Here is a 27,175-nt window from a genome sequence, read left to right on the forward strand (position 1 = left end):
TTCTCTAGTTCTTTTAATTGTGATGTTAGGGTGTCAATTTTAGATCTTTCCTGCTTTCTCTTGTGGGCATTTAGTGCTATAAATTTCCCTCTACACACTGCTTTGAATGTGTCCCAGAGATTCTGGTACGTTGTATCTTTGTTCTCATTGGTTTCAAAGAACATCTTTATTTCTGCCTTCATTTCATTATTTACCCAGTAGTCATTCAGGAGCAGGTTGTTCAGTTTCCATGTAGTTGAGTGGTTTTGAGTGAGTTTCTTAATCCTGAGTTCTAATTTGATCGCACTGTGGTCAGAGAGACTGTTTGTTATGATTTCCGTTCTTTTGCATTTGCTGAGGAGTGTTTTACTTCTAATTATTTGGTCAGTTTTAGAATAAGTACAATGAGGTGCTGAGAAGAATGTATGTTTTGTTGATTTGGGGTGGAGAGTTCTGTAAATGTCTATTAAGTCTGCTTCGTCCAGAGCTGAGTTCAAGTCCCGAATATCCTTGTTAATTTTCTGTCTCATTGATCTGTCTAATATTGACAGTGGGGTGTTAAAATCTTCCACTATTACTGTGTGGGAGTCTAAGTCTCTTTGTAGGTCTCTAAGAACTTGCTTTATGAATCTGGGTGCTTCTGTGTTGGGTGCATATATATTTAAGATAGTCAGTTCTTCTTGATGCATTGATCTCTTTACCAGTATGTAATGCCCTTCTTTGTCTCTTTTGATCCTTGTTGGTTTAAAGTATGTTTTATCAAAGATTATGCAACTCCTCTTTTTTTTTCTTGCTTTCCATTTGGTTGGTAAATATTCCTCCATCCCTTTATTTTGAGCCTACGTGTGTCTTTGCACATGAGATGGGTCTCCTGAATACAGCACATTGATGGGTCTTGACTCTTTATCCAATTTGCCTGTGTCTTTTAATTGAGGCATTTAGCCCATTTACATTTAAGGTGAATATTTGTTATGTGTGAATTTGATCCTGTCATTATGATAGTAGCTGGTTATTTTGCCCATTGGTTGATGCAGTTTCTTCATAGTGTCGATGGTCTTTACAATTTGGTATGTTTTTGCAGTGGCTGGTACTGGTTGTTCCTTTCCGTGTTTTTAGTAGCTAATTTATTTAGCTGACTCAGCAAGCATCCATTGAGTCTCTACTATGTGCCATGCATTGTTCTAAACATTGGCATACCCAATTTTAAAAAACAGTGCTTGTCCTCTAGAAGTTCATGGTTTAGTGAATGAGGTAGACATATAAATAAGATATAATATGTTATATAATAGAAAACATGATCAGCAAAATGTCATGGAAGCAAAGTTCTTTCTTTGATTCATTGGCACATAAGTGAGGCTTTATCAGCAAGGTGAAATTTGAGTCACATTTTTATTTCATTTATTAGAGCACATTACTGTCCATTATAACTTACATGTTCATTTGGTCATAAAATAGAGAATTACCAGGGATGCAAATTAAAACATTATAGCTTATGCTAGTTTCTACATTTTTTCACCTCAGAAATTCCCATATCAGAAATCCGTTTTGCCACAGCAAAAACACGTTGTTCACACACTCAATAAAAACATATTGGAATCCTTTATATGCCAACTGGTTTTTTTTTCCTTTTTTTTTTCCTGCTACCTGATTTTTTTATTTTTTCATGTGCCAACTATTGATGCTTTTTCACACATGTGCCAGCTCTAAAAAGAGGAGGACCTAAAATATCTTGAGCAATATGTAATGCTTATTCGTAATGCCTCAATTATATACCAGATTTGGTGTATATCACATAATGCTGCTTCTGTTATATACTATATTTGATACGTAATTGAGGCATTATGAATAATTTCTAGGGCTTTCCTAAGTGCAGTTTTCTATACTTTGCCAGGAGAAGACTTCTAATAAGTATTTTTAAAATGAAACAGATTTGTGACAAAAATGTTACTTTTTTAAATAAGGAAATCCTTAATATTAATAGTAGAATGAAACATACATTTAGCTTCCTTTTATACTTACAGTAGTATCATTGTATAATAACATACCAAAAATATATCTGTCGTCATGATGATACCTGGAACCCCTGTTACCATCCCTGAGACCTGTTCCCTTGTTTACTCTTTGTTTTATTCTTCTTTTTTGTTTGGTTTTTTGAGACGGAGTCTCGCTGTATCGCCAGGCTGGAGTGCAGTAGCGCAATCTCGGCTTACTGCAACCTCTGCCTCCCGGGTTCAAGCGATTCTCCTGCTTTAGCCTCCTGAGTAGCTGGGACCACAAGCATGCACCACCACACCCGGCTAATATTTGTATTTTTAGTAGAGACAGGGCTTCACCATGTTGGCCAGGATGGTCTTGAGCTCTTGGCCTCGTGATCTGCCCGCCTCAGCCTCCCAAAGTGCTGGGATTACAGGCATGAGCCACCACGCCCGGCCTTGTTTTATACTTTTAACCTCACCTCTTCACTGTCTTTCTTCTTTTCAGCATATATACATAGTCAAGTCTTTTTTTCAGCTGGGAAGTAGAGTGAGGGAGACCCATGACCTTGAACAGGATGATCTGTACTTTCCCATCTCCCATTCAATAGTCCTTATCTCACCATAGCCTGTCAGCTGCTTAGCATGGTAGGTCAAAGCATGGATTTTGGAACTAGACTGCCTGTATTCAAATCCTAATTCTGCCACTTACAAGCTGTGTGACCTTGGATAAGAAACTTCATAGTTTCTTCATCTGTAAAATGAAGATAAAGTGCTTAGGAAGTGCTTGGCACATGTAAACATATAAAAATATCAAATACTGTTATCATTACTGTTACCATCATACCACCCTATAGAAATTGCTTTTGATTAGCTCACTCTTGACCTCCTGTTTGCTAGGTTCCTTGTACCACCTTTACCTTTGAGAATTTGACATCCATCTATATACTAATATCCAAAATTTCTCTCATCCATAATTGTCTCTTCTGAATTTCCCTCCAATATGTAACTGTTAAATGGACATTCCTGCCAAGTTAAACTACATGTAACTTAAACTCAAGATGCCTACTTACACTAATCTTGATTATTTTATTTCCTACACTTTCTTATAGGTACAACCCAGTAACCCAAGTCAAAAACCGAAGACTTATCCCAAGTCCTGTTCATTCTACTTCTTATATAGCACATATTTTTCCCTTTCCTCTCCTGTTACATTATTTCAATGCTTAAGCATCTTTTATGTGAACTATCAAAATATATCTGTGTCATCTCTTTGTTCCATCATTTGTCCTCTTCAAATCCATTGAATACAGTGCTTCCAAATTTATTGTTTTATAAAGCAAATATGATTATTATGTGTTTAAAACCTGTGCCCCGTCACCTAAAGGATAAAGTTCAAACTGGATTCTGTCTACCTGTTTAGCCAAAACTACTTTCAATTCTTAGAATTTATTATGTTTCAAAACTCTTTGTATATACTGTTACCGCTTCCCTACTTGCCTTTTTCATACTTTTCTCTCTTTCTTCTATCCATTTCTCATGGACAAATACGTATTATGTGGTGAGAATTGTGAAAGCAGAGGCTATCTTTGGTTTTCTTTTATATCCCCAGTGTTAGTATAGTGCCAGATAATCCTAAGTACAGTAGAACTGTGTTTCTTACAATGTGTCTATGGACAAGATAATTCTGGTCAACAATAAAATAAGCACAGAAATTGTAAGTGATCAAAAATCTCTATAGCAATTTGATAGGGTAATTTTATATCAAGTTTAATAATAGAAAGCAAGGCTTGTTTTTTGTGTGGTGTTTTTAATTTAATTTTTCTAGCGGTTCATTTTTATTGTATCTGACACAAGTACCAGTCTGTAGTGGAATTTTTTAAAAATTAGTCCTTTCCATGTAATTATTGCACTTTCACACTCATAATAAAGCTTCTACCTGAAGTGCCTTCTAGGTCATTGAGAAACATGGAAAATTATCTTCCATATAGATTTAGAGGAAAGTGTATTTTGCTGTGGAACTAATCATTTGAAAACTGAGAATAGCACCAGGAGGTAAAAATAGCTCGAGCAGAAATATTTGGGTTTGTGTATTAGCTCTGCAACTTTTCTTCTGTGTATGTGAGTAAGCAGGTTACTTATCTATTCAAAGACTTAGTCTCTTCAGCTCTAAAACAGGAGATAACGCTTACTAAATTTACTTTTCAGAGCTGTTGCAAGAATTAGTGAAATGTACATCAAGATGTATTTTAATAAAAATAATGTGTTCAGTATTTAAAAAAAATTAGTCCTTTCACACACATGGTTTGCAAAACACTGCATTAGAAAAAATTATTTACCAGAGATATTTGGAACTTGACCTGAGCTATCTAAATTCCCAAAGATTGCACAGTAATTTTAGTAAGAATTATAGCACATAATATATATTTATTTCTTGCAACTGAAGGGTCAGAGAGCTACCTATATATGTATAATAACTCTTGGACCATATACGGTCCTGCAGATGCAGTCAATCTGATAGCACTTGAATTGAGCTGGCATGTTAGTCACAGCTGGGCAGATCATATCAGGACCACCATGGAAATAGTTCCTTGAAAGATTTCAGTGAATGATAGGAAAAAAATTCTTTTAGAACGTTATTTGTATACTTACAGACTCTTGAAATAATGATCTCTTAATATTTATTGAACAATTAAAGTTTTTTATTACAAAAATGGCTTGATTGTTTCTCTTAAAGAATGTAACAAATCAATAAACTTAAAAAAAAAATACTGCTGTCCTTTCCTGTATGCCTTTGCAGAAGAACTAAGATCAGTAAACTCACACAATTCTTAATATTTATTTATTCAAAGTTGTTTCTTTACTGAATATTATGTGCAAGGGACTGAACACATACAAAATTATAAAGAACTATTTTTTTATAAATCCTTTGACTGTCTTGCTTGCCTAAAAAGTTAATTCTTTTAAATTTCATTGTGAGCCAGTTTTGAATTATTAATGGGGTAGGAAATAATGTAACTTAACATTAAAATTGAATTCCATTTGATTCTTCTATTTAAGCTTCCATTCTTTAAAATAAGTATAACTTACACCAACATTTCTTAATGTTATTAGAACCTTCTGGTTTTAGCATACTTCCCATAAAGTGAGTATATGAAAAAGTTTTAAAATTCATGAATAGCCTGTTACTAAAAATAAAATAATGAAATCAGACAACTGCTGACATAATCTAGTATTAATAGTTTCAAAACCTTATTTAAAAACAACTTATCCTAGTCTTCTAGCCTTTTTGCTGGTGAAACAATTATCACAGAGACTTCCACTTTTATCTATGTCATAAGTGAATCCTCTATCCATATTTTTTTTTTGGCTTTCAGTATGAAAATTAATGGTCTTCACATAATCATGGCTTTTTTAACATTGACATCTGTAGTTACAGAATTTACTCACAGCAAGTAATAGGGTAGTCTTTTTGACAAACTTTGAATTCTCCTTCCTTGGTCCTGTGTAGATGAGGGCAAAAAAGGATTGACATTTCTTTGCTAGCCAACAAAATGTTTCCCATCAGTATCAGTATTTATACTTCCTAGAACTTTGATAATTCTTCATTGAATTCAAATAGTATGTGAAGAAGAAATACCATAGAATTTGAAAGAAGGGACAACAGTGGGGACTTTAAATGAAGTTTAATTTTATTCATGTCTTAAGCATAGGGACCAAATTAATTATATATATTCAAGTGTTAGGACAACATCCTTGTCCAGTTCAAAAACCTTGCCTTTAAAACTACCTTTATTTAACATTTTAATATTTTAAGTAGAGTATACTAGTTCTCTCTTCACTGACGGGGGGAAAAAAAGCAGTTAAAAGTCTTAAAAATATAAGAGGAAAATTATATCCATTTCTATTTTACTTGCCTGTTTGTTCTTTTTTTAAAGTTGAAGAAAAATGGAGATACAAAGTAAAACAGAGCTGTAGCTGTATTGCTGTCACAAAATACGTGATCTTCAGAATTGATCTCTCAAATTTAATGGGATTTGCCTTTCTTAGAAAAAAATATAACAAAAATAAGAACATCAAGTGACTTAAAATGTATCATTTTAAAAATCTGCTTGATGAAGAAACAGGCCTATATTTGTAGTTTTTAATTGAAAAAATTTACCTCAAACTTTGCTATGTTATCCACTTGTGTAGCGTTACAGAACTAGAGCCAATATCCCAATATTAGTAGATTGCTTTGGAATCATACAGTACCTTTTCAGAATGCTTATACTATTGTCATGATGAATTAAAAAACAATTGACATGGCGAATCTGAAAATTCTTTTCCATCTAACCTTAAAATCCAGAAAAAAACTGTTTGAGGGTATTCCAAGATGACTTTAACCATGGATTACTTCAGGTTTTATTTTTTAAATCATAACAAACTAAGAATGAATCCCTTATTTTATTTAGAGTGGGCTTTTAGTACTGGTCAGTTAGAAGGTATAGCCATTTTTTTAAGGGTTGTGAGTGGTATTACATTTTCATCAGTTATAGAATGAGTTACACAACTCAAAAGCTTTAGGTAATCAAAAATTAAGTTTGTTTTCTTTCCTGTTCTAGTTACCGGTTTACTAAAATAGTGAGCATACATGATCACTTGAGAATTGGGCTTCTGGAGCACCTGAACAGAAAGGGAGTGGTTCATATTCAGCTTTACAAAAGACAACTTTCTCTTTTTGAAGGGGATTACTTTGGCTATTTTCCAGGTACTGGGGAAATTCCAAATGCATTACAAGTTATTGGGATGGCTATTAATTATTCATTTCCTAAAATATGTTGACTGAAGACTTGAAATTTGGTTATATAATAGAACATTATTTGACTTCATCAATTTATAAAACTTATGTAGAAATTTAGCAAAATACAAAATTGAGACTTATATGCAGCAGTTATATTTTTTCAGAGAACTCTAGAACCATCAGGCTTATTAGTCAGAACATATTTAGTAGAAGTACTTTCTGAAAATAATGGAAGAGCAATAGAATTTGTGCATGTGTATATAAAGAAAAGTTATGTGCAATGCATTGCATCTTTCCAAGTAATTACTTAACAAAAGAAAATCATATTTTGCATAACATTTCAGTTTTAGGATATTAGGTTAAGGAAGGGTATTTATAACTAGAGAGGTTTTAATAGAGAATTAATACTTTAATAAAGAATGCATAAACCATTCAAATATTTTTATAAATAATTCTTCAAGGTGTAATTAATGGCCTGAATATATTGAACCATATCACAGAGTGTCCATTGGATGAGACATTTGATTATTTAGAATAATTCTTCTTTAGAATTTTTATGTCTGCTTTGAGGTTGAAGATTTAGGGGAAATGATCTTCATAAAAATATATTTCCAAACATATTTCCTTTGCATACCTTTTACTTACGGATTTATCTTGATAGTTGTTGGGGAAATCATAAGGGTTATTTTCCTTCATTAGGAAAACCTCTTTAGGCATTATTTGGACTTTTATTTTTGAACATGGAGAACTTTGGGCTGCATTCGAATTATAACAGGGTGCAATTCAGATCTCATTTTAATCAAGTTTTTTCTCACTGCTCTAAGTCTCTCTAAGGACTACTTCTAATCTTCCTACTATACAAGTTCCCATTCATTCCAAATACTTTATTGAGTGTGCCCGATATTGTGATAGATCCTGAGGTACAAAGGTGAATAAGACATAGACTCTGCTCTCAAGTGCAGTGTAACTGAGTTCGAGGTATCAAGTTAGCCCAGAGAAAGGAATATTCGTTCTCCTTGATATACAGAGGAAGATATGACATTTAGAGGAGATGTTGAAATAAGTGTTTAAGAATAAATAGGAATTTCTTATAGGAGATGAATATTCTAAGAAAGGCAAGAGTGCATGCAGTCTCAATACATTAAACTAAGGAATATGTCTTAAGACGCCTAATTCAAATTCGTGTACTCTTATTACTTGCAGTTTCCCATATAAAATATATATGAAGGCACAAGTAGAGAACCACAAAGCCAGTTCAAAACCACAAAACCACTTAGCAGTCACTTCTCACTAAATAATTGTCTTGCACATACAATTGCCATTCTTACCATTCCTCGTGGATCAGCTTTTCATAATAGCTCATGTCCTAAACTTTCCAACAGTCATTATATCATGGTGAACTCCAAAAGTCTAGCGTATATTAAATAGGAAATTTAGTTTTTTAATCATTACTCATGGATCAACTTTTCATAATAGCTCATGTCCTAAACTTTCCAACCAGTCATTTATATCATGGTTAGTGAGCTCCAAAAGTCTACCATATACTAAATATGAAATTTAGTTTTTTAATCCTTAAATTTTCAAATGCTGTTGTCAGTTTTGTGTGCTAATAACTTACATAGGAGCATTTGAAAATATTTAAATATAAAAATATTTAACCTAGTTCATAAGTACATTTACTTGTTAATATACATTTTTTTTCTTTTTCTCTTTTTCATTAAAAATTGGAACTATTAGTACAAAGCCTTTTTCCTTTGTCTGGCTATTGCCTTATTTTTAACATATTTAAATTCTACCCAATTGTAGGACCAACAGTAGGTACCATTATGATATAAACAAAAATGTGGCTTAAGAAATATGTTTTATGATCAGTCACATAGCCTCATATTTGGACCTTGTTATATTAGTGATAAATTTTAAGATCTAGTTCTCCTGAAACACTGAAGTTTTGGCATTTGTCAGTGTCAAGCAGTTGAACTCCAATAAATTAACAGGGGCATAGCTCCAAATGGCATGAGACTGGTAGACATGTCACAAAACTTATAAGTAGCCACAAAAATAACATACTAACTAATACTGTGTATATAATCTCTTTCGTTTTTCATGATACATTCATATATAGTCTCAGTTTTTATTAAGAACAACCATGGCTGTTGCAGGAAGTTTTGTCCTGTTTAACAGTCCAGGAAGCATTGAGAGTAAGAGATATTCACATAGGCACAACACATATCTGATTTTTAGTCCATATTGTAATATATCACTCAGTAAAGTGTCTTACAGGATAAAAGGGAAGTTTTCGACTGCTACCTACACATGGAAGATTTTTAAAACATATGTGTCTTTAAGAAAAGAATTGTTTTGGGATAGTCTCATCTGATAGGAAAATGATTTTTTTATAGTAGAAGAATCTTTGAGATAGATACTTCAGAACTGATTATTATTTTCATTACTGACCTTATAAAAATTATACATTTTTAATTTTATGTATTTTTAATTTTTATGGGTACATAGTAGGTGTATACATTTGGGGGGTACATGAGATATTTTGATACAGGAATTCAATGTATAATAATCACATCAGGGTAAGTTAGGTATCCATCACTTCAAGCATTTATCCCTCCTTCATGTTTCAAATAATCCAATTATGCTCTTTTAGTTATTTTTAAATGTACAATAAATTATTGTTGACTGAAAATTATCTTTGTTCATTAAAACATGGTATTTAATTGCAGCCAGTCCAAGTAACTAGTGGTCTTATAATTGTCAAAAATGTTCGTGTTCTAAGATAGCCTCATGTGAAAATGTTAAATAATGAATTGCATAAAGTAATTACTAATCAAACTACATTATGACCAGCTTTAAGAAACTGGCTTCAGCCAGGTGTGGTGGCTCACGCCTGTAATCCCAGCACTTTGAGAGGCCAAGGTGGGCAGATCACTTGAGGTCAGAAGTTCAAGACCAGCCTGGCCAACATGGTGAAACCCCGTCTCCACTAAAAATACAAAAATTAGCCAGGCATGGTGGCACACGCCTGTAATCCCAGCTACTTGGGAGGCTGAGGCAGGAGAATTGCTTGAACCTGGGAGGCAGAGATTGCAATGAGCTGAGATCGCGCCATTGCGCTCTGCACTCCAGCCTGGACAACAGAGTGAGACTCCATCTCAAAAAAAAAAAAAAAAAAAAGGCTTCTTTTTTCTGCCAGAATGATGACATTGAATACTGATATAACATCACGTGGGGCGTGGCATTATTTTTAATTGCTTGATTTTTTTTTTCCATTTATGCCTTGAAATTTACCAAAAATTATGAAAACTTTTAATATTTTAACTGGTCTTTATACTATTTTAAGAACATATTGACTCAAGGTCTGGTGCAGTGGCTCACGACTGTAATCCCAGCACTTTGGGAAGCCAAGGCGGGCAGATCACCTGAGGTCAGGAGTTTGATACCAGCCTGGCCAACATGGCGAAACCCCAACTCTACAAAAAATACAAAAATTAGCCAGGCGCGGTGGTGGGCGCCTATAATCCCAGCTGCTGGGGAGGTTCAGGCAGGAGAATCGCTTGAACTCGGGAGGTGGAGGTTGCAGTGAGCCAAGATTGTGCCATTGCACTCCAGCCTGGGTGACAGAGTGAGACTCCATCTCAGAACAAAAAATAAAATGAACATATTGACTCCTAATGGTATTTTCAAGATGAGGGTGGAAAGGATGGTATTTTTATGAAGGAGAAATACCGGACATCATCTTAGTTTTTAAACTAATATGATTTGTGTATTAGTAGAACAATTATATTGACTATTGAATTTATGTATTTATATGTGTTTATACAAATTGTTAGGAAGTGTAGCTTGTTAGAATATATGTTTAACAAATAGAATGTTTGTTTGGGCCCATTTAGGACTAAATAGCTTAAATTTAAATATTGGTTATGATATCTTCACAGATAACACAGGCAAATTATCATTAAAATGATTTGTGTTTTGTTGTTAATTGTTAACATTGAATTATAATCAGTTTGAAACCAGCATGTATCACTGTGAAAATAAACGCTGGTCTCTGTTTCAAGGAGTTTTTAAAAATCAAAGCAGAGGATCATTTACAAAGCAGATAATGGATTGAATGAAAAATCAGACAAAGGGGCAGAAAAAATTGTACTGCCCTTATGGTTTAGTATTAGGTAGAAGTGCTTGAAGATATTTTTGAGATTATTATTTACAAATATATTTTTCCTCCATTTAGTAGTATTTCATTCAACAAAAATTTATTGACCCCTCTATGCCAAACATTGAAGGAAAAGAGTAAAAATCAAGAGGATAAATGCATTAGTAAATACAGGCAAAAATATTTTTAGTAAGCATACATTTATTGTGAACATGATCAGTGCCACGCGACATAGTGCTCAGTGCTGGAAATATAAATAAGAATACCCTGGTACCTGCTTTCATGGAGGTCTCAGTTCATTTGGCAAAACAAACTAAAAATTAAAGTTACAGTATATTATCAAATAAGTGCTGTAATAAAAGTAAGCAGTAAGCATTAAGGAAACATACAGGAGAAAACACTATAAGGAAATCTAAGGGAGGCTTCCCAGATAGGATGCCAGAATCTTGATGGATTTATAGAAGTTAATAAGGCCAAAAAAAAAAAAAAAGTACATTTCCAAGTAGATGAAGTAATGTTGCAGACTTTCAGAGTGAGAGAGTATGTGGAGGAATGACTAATTAAATAAAGCTGGAACAGTTGAAAAGAAAAGGGCATTGACAAAGGATGAGGCTACATAGATGAGCAAAAGACAGACCCTTCTAAGAATTTGGGCTTCCAATCTGTAAGCAGGGAGAGCCGTTAAAGGATTTATAGCAAGGAAGCAACATGATGAGATGTACATTTTAGGGAGAGCACTCTGGATACTATCTGGAAAGCTAAAAAATGTTCAGTTATACCTGTAAGTTCTTTCCAAGATAAGAGTATATGTGAATAATTAAGTTATAACAAAGTTTAAGAATTACTCAGCTTTGCGCAACTTGGTTCTTTTGAGATATTTGTAAATTAGGTTCTTTATATAATTGCATTAACAGACAATAATGGAATGTTACATTCTTAGCATAACCCTGAGCTGATCAAATATAAGAAGTGGAAAACTATTGATAATTGTTGGAAATTCCTATCTGACCTCTCCTCTATCTGACTATTTAATGTTGATCTTATTTTGTACTAAATCAGATGATACTAAGTGATGGCATTTACCCTCTGTGTAGCTATGATGCATTCTAAATTGCCTGGATCTCCCTCTAGTGCTGGGTTTATAATTAAAAGGACATATAATACAAAGGAAGAAGAGAAACTGAAACTCAAAAGGAGTATAAGATTATAAGAGAGGTTGAGATCTAAGAGGTAAAAAGTTAGGGAAGCATCCTTTCTCTTAATTGCCTCCTACACTGTAGCATACCTCTCTTTCTCCTGCTCACATATATTAATAAGTTCTACTGCTGAAAATATGTATATGACTCTAAAGGCCTATATAGCTCACTCCAAACATTTTAGCTGTTTTTATTATTTTCATTGCCTAAGAATTATATAATCGTAAATTCCATGATATTATAACCAGTTCTCCCTTTTGCCTTGAGGTAAGGGCCAGGCTAGCAATTTATAATAAATATTATTTTTATTATAGAGAAAGTTTCTAAATAGATATTATTGACTACTTCAGTAAACATGTTGATTTATAATTGAAACCACAAAATTGAGTACCATAATTATTCTAAAAAAACTAAGTAAATGTTGACTCTGCTTATTTTGGAATTTTAGCCAAACAATGCATAGTATATAGTCGTAGTTTATGGTATATAAGTTATCTGTATGAATTCAACAGGCTGAGCCTTTCATAGCTACCAAACCTATCTAACTTAATACAAATGACTATAGGCAAGCTTCAAAAAACTCTGATTTCCATTAATGTGAATCCAGGCTCTCATAAAAGTGAGTTTCTACTATTTTCCATGCAAGCAACTGGCTTCCTTGCAGCACTTTGCCACTTAATTCCAACACAAATATCGTCCTACAGCAAAAAAAATTTACTTATGTGACCATATGTCTGTGTTAGTCGTTGCATATTATAGACATCTAATTGATAACATAATACTGGGTTTGTATTGAGGTCAAATTATATGGATCATCACCTTAAAATTATTCCAACTTGAGATAAAATGTTGTGGAAAAATTGTACTTCTGCCATGTTTTATTTTAAATATGAAATTTTTTAATTAGGAATTGGAAAGAGTTGGAAAATTAACTTATTTATAGTTTTTATTTTGCCATAAAGGAAAATTGCATCATTTATGAAATTAAAGAAGAGCTGGAAGTGAGAACACACTTACCAGAGTTCACATACTAAAGTTTGTTCTCTCAGGCTCAAGTAATCTGTACCGTCTCTTCTAAAAATGGTTGACCATATGGAAGGTTTAAAGGCTGCTCTTTCATGATAAATAATTGACAATGGAAGCAGTAAATACCTCTATTAAGTTAATTTCTTGCTTGCACTCTATCTCAGTTTTTACCTACTCAGGCTAATTTGCAGGTGCCTGGGATGAGTAGACAATCCATAATTTCTACCAATCAAGTAAAAGAAGGAAAGAAAACTGAGCTTCTCTCCCAGTTACCAGGTAGTTTGCTGTGGTTAAAATTAATGCAGATTTTACAGCAGCAGATATTAGCATTTTTATTTATTATAAGTAATTATTTTGAAATTTGGGAAATGAATAGTTGAGTACATCATTTGAGTGTTTATTTGACCACTTATTAGTGCAAGAAACCATCATTTAAATGTTCTCTATGTGTTATAGCAAATCAATTTGTTTCTCTCTTCATATTAATGTGTTTTAAGAAAAATTCATTATGATTACTTTTACTTGAAAATATATTTTATTTTTTGCAGTGTTTGAGCAACACACCTCCACTTACTGAGTATTTCCTCAATGATAAGTATCAAGAAGAACTGAATTTTGACAATCCCTTAGGAATGAGAGGTGAAATAGCTAAATCTTATGCCGAACTGATCAAGCAAATGTGGTCTGGAAAGTTTAGCTACGTTACCCCAAGAGCCTTTAAGGTTAGTGTGGTAAATGCACTTTAGCAAGGGTACCTGCAAGGGTACAAAAGTTGGTTCTTGGGGATAGGGGGAGTGAAAAATAGTAGCTATTACAATGGTTTGTGGCCCTCCAAAGGAACAGTACATAAATAGATATACAGTACCTCTGTGGTATAAAGTTTAGGTGGGAGAGATATGGAACAGTTTATCTGTTTTTTTGTTTTTTTGTTTTACGTCTAAATCTGGAATGGAGAGAATAATGAAAAAAAGTTGAAAAACACTGGTGTGGTACAAGGATGACTATAGAGACAGCAATGAGCATTTGTATAGTTGTTTTGGAATATAGTACATCTCTGGAAAACCTATGAGAATATTCTATACAAATGTAAAAGACTAACTTTGGGCATGTTACTGAACTCTGAGAACCCATTTTACTTTGAGAGTCTTTATGAATTTGAAAAATTATCAAAATGAAAATAGTCTGCAAACCAAGCACTAAAAATTAAATGTACCTTCAATATAGTTCTTAAACTTTTAAGGTTATTCACATGTGTGAATTGTTACTTATCAAATAATTTATTGTTCAAATAAGAATTGAGCTGAAATTTAGCTTTATGGCTGAAATTTAGCTTTATATTGTTAAAAAAATGCGTACTTAATTATATAGGTGAAACTTTGAGAAATTTTAAACTTGTAAAGAGAATAAGCAGTTTTAAGTCATTATTTATACAAGTAATTTAAATGGCATTGATAGAGGACATCTACTAGACAACATTTTTTATTAGCTATATACTAGTTCTTAGAAAATAAAAAACAACCAGCAAATCAAAATACCTCTGTATTGTCTTCCTTAACGTTCTAAACTTTGGACAAACTAGTCCAGACAAACCATCTCTCAGCTCTTACTAGCATTCTAATTGGTTTTATTTTGGTAGATTTTCTCTCTTAAAATTATGTGTAAATAGATTCTTTATATGTGACTTTTTTTCTGTCACATGATGATTCATACTATTACATTTATTTTCAGTCTCATCCAAAAAAAATACTTAGTGATGCAAAGATTAGGAAAATTGAATATGAACATTAATGTTTCTGTTATCTCTGTGATACTCATCCTCCTTTTGCACATAGAAACTAAGTGAGAGCCTAGAGTAGTTATCTTAAAAATGCTTTCAGATACGTAATTATCTTTATGTGTAATATAGCAAGGATGAGAACCTGCCTCTTACTGTCTACCTACCAGACATTTATAGGAGGAGGCAATAGGAATACCTAAAGCTAAGAATTAAGGACATCTGGAAAATCCTTTGACAAATAGTGAAGCAACAATTAATGACAATGAAATCTATGACCAAACAAAGATCAATACATTTTTATATATTAAAGATTACATGTGTTGATCTATTTTGTCCCAGATAAGCTTTGTTGAGTGCTTACTAGGAATGCAAAACAAAATATAATTCATATATATTCCTGTTGTTCATGTATACAATTTTTATTATTCACAGGAGTTATGTTCCATGAAGCTGCCACAAACACTGAAATAACAACTACTGAACCATTACTCCTAGGGAAACTATAGGGTTTGATTCCTCCAAGCCTTTGTTCACAACATTTTTGTCAACCAGACAATGTATAATTTTGTTTTGCATGTGTTTCTGTTTAAAAACACCTTGTTTAATATATATTGTTGAGTCCTTAACATTGAACTCACAGCAAACAATGCTATAACTCATGTCTTAATGAAGCATATCTAACACATACTTTTTCTCCATAAAGCACATCACAGCTTTCTTGCATTTAGGAACACTAGCTGGCATGTTAATACTTCATTTAGTGACCATTTTAAACACTGAAATTAACAACAAAACAAACAAAAATGTGAAAAAACATAACACTAAATAAACTACAAAGGACACTTGTTTATAGATTCAGAGCTGAAACAACAAGCCAAAGCATCACCTTGTGCAACCCCAGCTGGTAACATGCATATCAGGTGACTCAAATTTTCTGCCACTCTGAAAATATCTACAAATGACCGTGAATTGATTTGGGGGTTACAAATACATTTTAGAAAGCAGGCAAATTCACAAATGTGGAATGCATGAATAATGAGAATCTATTGTGCATATTTTAAAAAATCAACCCTGTTCCTAGAACTGATTTTATGGTTTTGCATTTCTTACAGACACAGGTAGGACGTTTTGCACCTCAGTTCTCTGGATATCAGCAGCAAGACTGTCAAGAACTGTTAGCTTTCCTATTAGATGGATTACATGAGGATTTGAATAGAATTAGGAAAAAACCATATATACAATTAAAAGATGCAGATGGAAGGCCAGATAAGGTAAATTTCATGATCTTATTGTCACCATTGTTATAATTTTGTGATACCTCTTTCTAATTTGTGTCTATCATCCTTGTAGGTGGTTGCCGAAGAAGCCTGGGAAAACCATTTAAAACGAAATGATTCTATCATAGTAGATATATTTCATGGCCTTTTCAAATCAACTTTAGTTTGTCCTGAGTGTGCTAAGATTTCAGTAACATTTGATCCTTTTTGTTACTTGACACTTCCATTGCCCATGAAAAAAGAACGCACCTTGGAAGTTTACTTAGTTAGAATGGATCCGCTTACCAAACCTATGCAGGTAAATCATGGTTTTTTTTGTTTTGTTTTTTGGTTTTTTGGTTTTTTTTTTTTTGCATTTGTTGTTTTTATAAAAAATTAGTGTTGAGTCCTTATTATAAAAATTAAGTATTGAGTTATCAAGCCCAATGAATAATGTTTATTTATATAAGAGATTTTATAAGCTGAATACTTTGGAAATCAGTGTAACTTTTTACAGTCTTGAAAGAGCAACGTGTGTCTTATAAAACTCAAAAGGCTTTTTATAGAGGTTAATTTTTATAATATTGGGGTGAATATTAGCTTATGAAGATTAACATAATATTTTTAATTTTTTTAAACTTCACCTTTCTTTAGTGTTAATTGTAATTTTTTTTACTAGTGGCTATTGGAAGTAAAGCTAATACTTTTAATTCATAGTGTGATAGTACTGTATTTAAATACCTGTAATTTTTAGGCATTTTAGGAACTTAAAAGAAAGTGGAAGTTTAGTTAGACTAAAAATATTTCATTCAGTGATGTTCTCTAATTTCTAATACTTTGAAGTATCACATATTGCCTATTCTGTGCAAAAGTCCTGTGATAAGTCTTACTGTCAAATTGTCTGCCTGATTCCATTACCTAGTGTTATAATTGGATTATTTATATTTTGTGGGTAAAGCACTGTCTTTTCTCCCTTATTTATTAATCAGTTAATCCTCTTCTGACACTTGACCCATCCCAGTGAAAGTAACTTCTTCTTTTTCTACCTCTCTTTCCCTAAATTCTAACACTTAACTAATTTTATTATAACTTTTGGCTTACTTTTATCTTTTCTCCCTAGACTACAGGTCTTTGAAGACAGAGACCTTGTAAACCTTTGTATTTCCAACTTTTGTGGCTGGTAGATATTAATGCACAAGAAGTATTCAAAAATTTTATTCATCAAGATACTTAACTATGCACCTGCTAAGTATAAAGCTCTTTCGCTAAACAAAACAGATATGATTCCTGCTTTAGAAGATTGTTTTCTGTAAATTTTTAGCCAAATAACTCTGTTAGTGCGTAATAGTCACGATGTCTATATGAAAGCTATACTTTGAACAAAATTATGAGCTTACCATTCAGGGAAGTATTTGGGTTTACTGTCAGCAAAGACAGGGTATATGTAGTGTTCATAAAAACACAGTCCTTTTATTCAAATTAATTAAAGTCTAGTAGATAGTAGGTATGTACTCAGTTATGCAAATTTAAGCGATTTGTTTTTCTGCTGCTTTATGTTTTCTTTATGAACTCATTGAACACAATGCCCTCATATCAGTATTTCATTGGGGAGTGCTAGGTACTATCCCTTATCTGTGAGCAGAGCCAATAAAGACCTGCTTTTACTTTTGGCCTGGGGAATATGTGTTCACATTTTTAAAGTTATATCCTTTAGATATTCACTTATTCACTCGTTTATAAGTACAAGATTGTCAACATTCTTTTCAATGGTGAGAAACTATAACAGTGCCAAACCACATCCTTACCTCTCTAGTTTGTAACTTTGCAGATATACACCAATGAGTGTAATGGAGCAAGAGAGCTTAGAATAATGAGTATAAATTTACTGCAACAAAAAATAAATGTAGATGTTTTATTTCTCTACAGCACATTTGTTAGAGATAATATTCTCCCATGCCAATAATATAAGGTAATCTATATCAATAGTGGCAAATTGCACATTAGTCCATAAGGTATATGATAAGTGCTCTTCCATAAATTAGGCTCTAAATTATTTTTCCAGCAATGTGAATTTCATTGACTTATCACTTTTTTCATTTGGTGACCAATAATATAAATTTGCGGAGGTTAGAGCCATGGTTAGCACAGAGAAATTCGTTTGTTTTTGTGTTTTGTGTTTGTTTTTCTTTTTTCCATTTAGAGGCAGTAACAACTCAAATACAAAATGATCACCTTATTTGATTAACACTATGCTTTGACCAGCTCTTAAGAAAAGTGAAATTAGCTGAGTTTGCCTGTTTGTTGAGTTTTCCCATCATTGAAGTTGATTTAGGTCATGGAAGCTTATTAGGAAAAATATTGAATATGTACTATATCTTAGGCTCTCATGCTGTGCAAGGTGCTAGAAATATAATGGTGTTTCTGTCCTTGTTCTTCAAGAAGCTTGTCATACAGTGTGAAAATTGCTCTGACAGGGTGCTGCAAGAGAACACAAAGTAACCTACCCAAACTGGTTATGAGGCCTGTGATGAGTTCTGAAGGACAATTAGGTTATAAGCAGGTGAAAACTAGAAATAAAAGCATTATAGGCCAAGATGATGGCATGTACAAAGAACTTACGGGAGAAGAGGACATGGCCCACTTCTGTAATCTACAGTAGTTAATATGGCAAGCAGGAGCTAGATCACAAAGAACTTTGATGCCAGTATAGGAAGTTTGAACTTCATCCTAAAAACTAGGGAAGCCATTACAGACTATTAAGTATAGATATTATATGGCCACAATTATGTTTCAGAAAGATGATTCTGGCTAGCACAGAGATCAGTTAGAAAAGGCTTAGTACTAAGACCAGGTAAGAAGCTTTTAGTGATCAGACGACAGACAAATGACAAATGCTTCAACTCTGTCAGGGTGGCAGTTTGAAGAACCAGTTGAATGTAGGAAATGAAAATGTGTAAGTATATTCAAAGATGGTGCCAAGTTTACTTGACAGGAAAAGAGGAGACAGCAGTGCTGTTTTAGTGGAATATATAGGAAGAACAAGTTGAAGAAGGAATCCATTTTAGTATTGAACATGGTGGCTTAACATGACCCAAACCTGTGTTTAGCATTGGACATGCTGACTTACAGATGCATGAGGAACACTTAGGTAGAGATATCCAGAAAGCATTGAATTTGTGTATCTAGACCAAAGGAGAGAGATTGCTTTAGATATAAATTGGACAATCAGCTCTATGAAAATGATAGTGTTTTAGAAGGATGAGATTACTGAAGGCTAAGGTGACCCCGTGATTTATCATCTAAACAAGAACTCTTGAAAATAGAAGGGACTATCATTAATAATTATACCAGGATAGCAGGCTAATCCAGGACTGGCCAAAGCAAATCAGGAGATACTGTTGCCTCTTCCAAGGAGAGCATATAAAATTGAGAAGAAGGCTAAAGACAACACTCTAAAGAACACTATAGGAGAACTTCAAAAGGAGAATATGATCACAGCAATAGAAAAGAATTAAAAAGTAGTCGTGTTATAAGGAAAGGGAATTTTTTAAGGAGAAAGTGGTCAGCAGTCATTACAAAGAGGCCAATAAAATAAAGACTGATAAGTTGTACAACAGTATTGGCAACCTTGGAAACAAGTTAAATAAAGAGGTGAAGACAAGCCAGCAAGAGGGCTGAGAAGTAAATGGGAGATAAGGAAGTTATGATAATATAGATATAATTAATAAAGTTATTTATAAAATAGAGGAGAAGGGGAGATAATTAGAGGGAAAGCAATGAGGTACCCTTGTTTTTTGAGAGACTTTATATTCCAATGCTTATGCAAGAGTCAAGATTAAATGGAAGAAAGAATAATTGCTTGGTTTAGGTCCCAGAGAAAGCAGAAAAGTATGGGATTTAGAGCATAGATGCTAAGGTTAGCCTTGAATAAGAAGAGAGACACCTTTCTTTCCATGTGTTGCAAGAGACAGAAAAGTACCTATATGGATTCAAAGAAGTTAGTAGGAGAACAGGAAGTTGGAGATTTTCCCACCCAGTAGCTTCTGTTTTTGAGATGAAATAGGTATTCTGCTGATATTAAGGGAGCAGTAGTGAAATAGGAAGCCTAAAGAATGGTGAAGATTTTTTTTTTTTTTTTTTTTTTTTTTTTCTAATGAGACAGGGTCTTGCTCTGTCACCCAAGTTGGAGTGCATTAGGGTGTGATCTCAGCTCACTGCAACCTCTGCCTCCTGGGCTCAAGGGATTCTCCCACCTCAGACTCCCAAGTAGCTGGGATTACAGGTGTGCGCCTCCGAGCCCAGCTAATTTTTTGTATTTTTGTAGCAATGGGGTTTTGCCATGTTGTCCAGGCTGGCCTCGAACTTTTGGGCTTAAGCGATTCACCTGCCTTGGCCTCCCAAAGTGTTGGGATTACAGGCGTGAGCCACTGGGCCCAGCCCGATGAAGATTTTAAATAGTCATTGAGATAAATGAGAGAATAACCAGATGTGTGATATGCAGAATTATTTCTGGGTACTGTCAAAGGATCAGTTGATATTGGGCACTGTGAATTTGTAGCACACCAGCCTCTAAAATTGGGAAATTTTCTTCAGCACATATGAACAGCTCTGAGAAAGTTTAGCAAGAGTGGAATGAATAGAATTGGGTAACAAAGACATTAAAGGTTTGTGATAAAGCATGTAGGGCCTGGATGGAAGGGCTAGAAGACAGTAAGTAGGGAGCTGGTAAACTGGGAGAATACAAGAGTTAAAAGGAATAGAAATCTCTGTGCAAGCCAAGAAGAGATAAGAATGAATTTCCAGGAGAAGTAAGAAGTAGTGGTTAGACAGTAACCTGAGTTTAAGATAGTAAAAGTGGGGCCGGGTGCAGTGGCTCACTCCTGTAATCCCAGCATTTTGGGAGCCTGAGGCAGAAGGTCACTTGAATTCAGGATTTTGAGACCATTCTGGGCAACATAATGAGACCTTGTCTCTAAAAAATAGAAACTAGCCAGTCATGGTGGCACACGCGTGTAGTCCTAGCTACGCAAGAGGCTGAATTGGGAAGATGGCTTGAGCCCGGGAGGTTGAGGCTGCGGTGAGCCAAGATCATGCCACTGCACTCCAGCCTGGGCAACAGAGTGAGAGCCTGTCTCTAAAAAACAAACAAAAAAAGACAGCAAAAGTGGGAGCAGTTTCAAGTGATGACAGGATCTAATAAGTTGACTGAGATTGAATTAATGCAAGTGTCTTTGAACTGAGGAGCCAAGGAATGATAAGACTAGGACAAATTATCCATGTGGGCATTGTCACACAGGACCCAGGATGGTGGCAAGATTGGAGACAAACACTAAGCCAAATGCCAAAAGAATGTGAGATAGCAACCATGAGGTCACTCTCATTTACTGAATTTTTTTTCCAAAATAATAAATTTATTACAATTTTTTTGTTTTTTAGTACAAAGTGGTTGTCCCCAAAATTGGAAACATATTAGATCTTTGTACAGCATTGTCTGCTTTGTCAGGAATACCTGCAGATAAGGTAAGATGTTTCTGGGGTTGAAGTATATAAGTTGGTATTTAGTTTCTCAGTGTTGTAAAACCAGCTTAATAGAAATTCTTTTCCTTTTAGATGATAGTTACTGATATATACAATCATAGATTTCACAGAATATTCGCTATGGATGAAAACCTTAGTAGTATTATGGAACGGGATGATATTTATGTGTAAGTATAAAACTCATTGTACAAAATATTACTTGAAAAAAAAAAGAAGTAACATAAAATTTTGAGAGTTTATGGTCAGTTTTGTCCTTGTAGGTTTGAAATTAACATCAATAGGACAGAAGATACAGAGCACGTGATTATTCCTGTTTGCCTAAGAGAAAAATTCAGACACTCGAGTTATACCCACCATACTGGTTCTTCACTTTTTGGTCAGCCTTTTCTTATGGCTGTACCACGAAACAATACTGAAGACAAACTTTATAATCTCCTGCTCTTGAGAATGTGGTAAGTGCCAGACAATTCTACATTGACAAAATAAATATGGGAATAAAATATAAAATAGCTAATAAAAATAAACAAGGTACTATCGGAATATAATTATTCAAGTCTGTATTATCTCAGTTTTGTTCATAGTCAGATTATAGTCCTAATCCACTTTCTTGTTCACGTAAAACATATTATGGAGGTAATTTCAAACCCAGGAAGCATGAAGTCTGTAGCAGTTTTAGACCAAAAGTTTACAGTTAAAAGGACATAGGAATTTATGTTATAATAATTATGTGTTACATGTTTGTTCTGTGAAGTCATAACAAATGTCAAATGCTTCATTTCTTTATATACATTACCAGTTCATGATTAATAGTATTGTAAGGCAGCGTATTTTTTGCCTTCCTAAATCCCTTGATTTGAATTATAAAGTTATCAAGAATGTCATTTGATCCCTTTTACCTTGAAAGCTGATATATTTAGTATTCTTTCTTGCATATCTAATTATTATAGTTTCATAACCCATATATAAAGATCACATTATACAAATATAAGTGTTTTTAACAACAATATATACCATCTAAATGAGGATAAGTTGAGAAATTATTTGCAACAAACATTTAACCTAAAAAGGAACATATTAATTATTTTTATAAAGAGGAGCAAAACAAATTACTAGTCAGTTATACTTATGATACTATAAGTTTGAATTTATCTTTGAATCTACTAAGTGACCACTGTTACTGCATTAAAAAGTTTGTTTTACTGATAGAAGGAAAACTTTTTAAAAGTTTTTATCTTTGTAGTACTGAATTTGTTTGATTCTTGATTTTACTTAAGCCGATATGTCAAAATATCTACTGAAACTGAAGAAACTGAAGGATCCCTACACTGCTGTAAGGACCAAAATATTAATGGGAATGGCCCAAATGGCATACATGAAGAAGGCTCACCAAGTAAGACTTTTCTCTTAAATTGTACAAATGTTTCACTTAAATAATTGCTTCAGAGAAAAAGTTAAGAAAATGGGAATTAAAGAACTAAAAAATACCTGGAAACCTAGGATTAATAATATTAATAATTTAAAAATATAACATTGGGTTTATTTAAAGCTGTCTAATATCTAAAATTAGGTGAAATGGAAACAGATGAGCCAGATGATGAATCCAGCCAGGATCAAGAACTTCCCTCAGAGAATGAAAACAGTCAGTCTGAAGATTCAGTTGGAGGAGATAATGATTCTGAAAATGGATTATGTACTGAGGACACTTGCAAAGGTCAACTCACGGGACACAAAAAACGATTGTTTACATTCCAGTTCAACAACTTAGGCAATACTGATATCAACTACATCAAAGATGATACCAGGCATATAAGATTTGATGATAGGCAGCTTAGGCTAGATGGTAAGTATTTGTGAAAAATGGCTTGAACATTAAACAAGCAGAGCATGTTATTTTTTTTTAGGTGAAAACCATGAAATTCAGCCCTGTCAAGAAATATACCATTTACTTTTCTATCTCAAATTTTACATGAAAGGACTTAATATCTAAGTAGACTAAAATGTGTGTTTGTGTTTCATAAATGGAGATTGAACTCATGCTTAAATTTTCTTTTTTTAAACTCTTAAATTATTTCAATGGCTTGGAAACTGCTGTTTGCCCTAATCACCAGTACAAGTAGAAAAGATTGCTGTTTATTTATTCTGGTGTATATCCTAACATTAAAATATACTTTAATACTAAGACATATTAAATTTTAAAGAAAAAATATGTTTTCCACCTTAGAAAGATCTTTTCTTGCTTTGGATTGGGATCCTGATTTGAAAAAAAGATATTTTGATGAAAATGCTGCTGAGGTAAGTCATCACTCACTCACTTATTTACCTTTCCTTGATTTACTTTATGCGATTACCGGAGATAATCATACTGTTGTGTTACATTCTTTGCTCCCACCAAATATGTTTATTTTGCCAGTAAAAAATTGGTCATGAACTAGAAAAAATAGTCTTTGCAAAAATACGTTTTTTTTTAAAGGTTCAGAGTTTATTTTGAACATGTTTTGGTCATCCATATAGGAGTGTACTGGAGTTATTTAGAAGTATGATATAAATCTCAACTGAAATAAGCTTTATGATTCTTTTGAGAAAGTTTAGGAGTTTTCATTATTATTCATAGTAAGATGGTATCACTAAAATGAGTTTTGTTTCATTTGTTCTCTTAACTCAAGAAATACTTCTCTTTAGGACTTTGAAAAACATGAAAGTGTGGAGTATAAACCTCCTAAAAAACCCTTTGTGAAATTAAAAGATTGCATTGAACTTTTTACAACAAAAGAAAAGCTAGGTGCTGAAGATCCCTGGTAAGAGACAAAATTAAATAGTTGTTTTTGTTTTCTTTAAGGATTTATTCTGAGATATGTGCCACATCAAGTTGAAAAAGTAATTACTAAATTCTCTTTGATGTTTTAAATAGTAAAGGATTCTTTATATAAGTTGTAGCCTATTAAGAGGGATGGGAATGTCTTAAAAAAATACAATTACAGCGTTGCCTTAATTTTATTACTGTGTTTTTCATAATAGCCATTATACTATTAATTCATTTTAGTTACTTTTTTTCCAAGAAATTTTAACTATGTAATCATTTTGAGAGAAGCTTTTTAGGAAAAGTGTAGTGATATATTTTGTGGTGTTATTCCATTAGAGCCCAGATTTGAGATTTTCTAATACCTGTCTTCCAGCACAGATTTGTGACCTATGTCTTATTTGCATACTAAAAGAGAAATAATCCAGCCCTCATTATGTCTTTAAATATTTATTTGCATATTAATTTGTAATGGTTTAACCTATTTGGAAAATGTGTTGAAAATAAAAATAATAAGAGTTGCTTTCAACCTGGTACATATTAGGCATACTATAATTGCCCACTGAATAAATGTAGAACTTTCCAAACCTTTTTTGTCTATTATTTTCATTAATGGGGGTTGTTTGTACCTCTGTCAAGCTTTAAATACTTCTGTTTATTCTTAGGTATTGTCCGAATTGTAAAGAACATCAGCAAGCCACAAAGAAATTGGATTTATGGTCCCTGCCTCCAGTACTTGTAGTACATCTCAAGCGATTTTCTTACAGTCGATACATGAGAGACAAGTTGGATACCTTAGTTGATTTTCCTATCAAGTAAGCTTTAATTGTACTTTATAAGCATTGGGCAACTCTTCTTTCAAACTTATTTGATGCTTTTTGTTATTATCCTTTAGTAAACATCAGGTGCCATTGGACCCAATTTCAGCTTTCAAGTTTGTTTTTGAGTAGTTCTAACAATTTATAAGGATCGGTGTTTCAAAATTTTTATTTTTTCTTATAGATTTTCCAAAGACCAAAGAGAAAATATACTTTAAAAAAATAAAAACAATAAAAATCCTTCTGTGTTATATTACCTATGGGTTAATTGGTCTCATTTATAAATCTAAGATACTTTATGGTACTTAGTGATTTTGTTTATCCTAGGAATTACTTCATCATTACTTATCACTTACTCCTAAATATGTTGGGTTTTTTTGGTGTTTTGTTTGTTTGTTTGTTTTTTGAGACAGAGTCTCACTCTGTTGCCCAGGCTGGAGTGCAATGGCGCAATCTCAGCTCACTGCAACCTCCACCTCCTGGATTCAAGCGATTCTCCTGCCTCAGCCTCCCAAGTAGCTGGGATTATAGCCACCCGCCATCATGCCCAGCTAGTTTTTGTATTTTTAGTACAGACGAGGTTTCACCATATTGACCAGGCTGGTCTCAAATTCCTGACCTCAAGTGATCCACCCGCCTTGGCCTCCCAAAGTGCTGGGATTACAGGCATGAGCCACTGTGCCCAGCCCTAAATATGCTGTTTTCAAAAAGACTAAAATAAAACAGAATAGTGGAATTGCTTAGAAGGATAACAGAGTAGTGAAATAAATCATCCCTATTGCATTATGTTCAGTTTTCCTGTTGCCATTGTATGACATCATATTTGTAAAAAGATATATCTATGGCCATACCACCTTGAACGTACCCTGATCTTGTCTGTAAAAGGATACAAAGAAGTCTGTATACATCTTCATACTTTATCTCTCCTTTTTTCTTTCCCTGCTTTTAACAGTTGAGAATTCAGAATGACAAAAAGGGAACATTGTATTCCCCGTCACTTAGTCATTCAGCAGAAGGACTTCATCACACAATATTTTGTACAAGTACTTGGTACTATCCCATTTTGCAAAAAGAACTTTCAGTGGTATTATTTCATATTCTGTGATATTTGTGCACCAAAATGTACTTGATACAGTTAGTAAGTAGACAATTGCTAAAAGCAGGTGTATCTACAAAGGTAACTAGAAGGAAATAGATTACATAAAACAAAATATTCACTGGATTACTCGTTCTAATTGGTGGTTATAAATTGAAAATTGAAAATTATTTGTAATTATTGAGTGAAAAAAAGGTCATTTTCTCTTTAACAAAATAGTGAGCTATAAGTTTTCAAGAATATTAGCATTTGGCAATGTAAGTATAAGAAAAAGAATCAGGGCTGGGCACAGTGGCTCACGCCTGTAATCCCAGCACTTTGGGAGGCCGAGGTGGGTGGATCACAAGGTCAGGAGATCTAGACCATCCTAGCCAACATGGTGAAACCCCATCTCTACCAAAATTCAAAAAAATTAGCCAGGTGTAGTTGTGCACTCCTGTAGTCCCAGCTACTCGGGAGGCTGAGGCAGGGGAATCGCTTGAACCCAGGAGGCAGAGATTTCAGTGAGCTTAGATCGTGCCACTGCACTCTAGGCTGCCTGGCGACAGAGCGAGACTCCCTCTCAAAAAAAAAAAAGGAATCAGAAGTAATGACAAACTAGAATCTATCAGAGATGTATTTAAAATTTAGAATCATTATTGCTTTTTAATGATGCAAATACAAGAAGAACAACCAGAAATAATAATAAGCTGTTTACAAGATAGTCATCTTCCAGGTTCTTGAATGATAGATTTTGATTAGTCAGTTACATTCAAAGGATGTTGCCCATTTCGG

At 33.6% G+C, this 27,175-nt stretch overlaps 1 protein-coding gene across 4 annotated transcripts in view; it reads left to right on the forward strand.

The window, feature by feature from the left end:
* Positions 1-27,175, forward strand: part of USP15 (ubiquitin specific peptidase 15) — a 144,681-nt gene that overhangs the window by 107,973 nt on the left and 9,533 nt on the right. For 3 of the 4 annotated variants that reach the window (XM_054444090.2, XM_054444091.2, XM_063646459.1), the window contains 11 exons: positions 13,668-13,841; positions 16,009-16,167; positions 16,247-16,471; positions 21,589-21,672; positions 21,763-21,857; positions 21,951-22,142; positions 22,965-23,080; positions 23,258-23,530; positions 23,912-23,982; positions 24,370-24,485; positions 25,153-25,302. In XM_054444090.2, the coding sequence (XP_054300065.1) occupies positions 13,668-13,841; positions 16,009-16,167; positions 16,247-16,471; positions 21,589-21,672; positions 21,763-21,857; positions 21,951-22,142; positions 22,965-23,080; positions 23,258-23,530; positions 23,912-23,982; positions 24,370-24,485; positions 25,153-25,302 (1,655 nt within the window). Of the gene's footprint in view, positions 1-6,567; positions 6,703-13,667; positions 13,842-16,008; positions 16,168-16,246; positions 16,472-21,588; positions 21,673-21,762; positions 21,858-21,950; positions 22,143-22,964; positions 23,081-23,257; positions 23,531-23,911; positions 23,983-24,369; positions 24,486-25,152; positions 25,303-27,175 lie in introns of those variants that run through there. The other variant, XM_054444093.2, reaches the window with a different exon arrangement.

Source organism: Pongo pygmaeus, chromosome 10, assembly GCF_028885625.2.
Source record: "Pongo pygmaeus isolate AG05252 chromosome 10, NHGRI_mPonPyg2-v2.0_pri, whole genome shotgun sequence".
Lineage (NCBI taxonomy): Eukaryota > Metazoa > Chordata > Mammalia > Primates > Hominidae > Pongo > Pongo pygmaeus.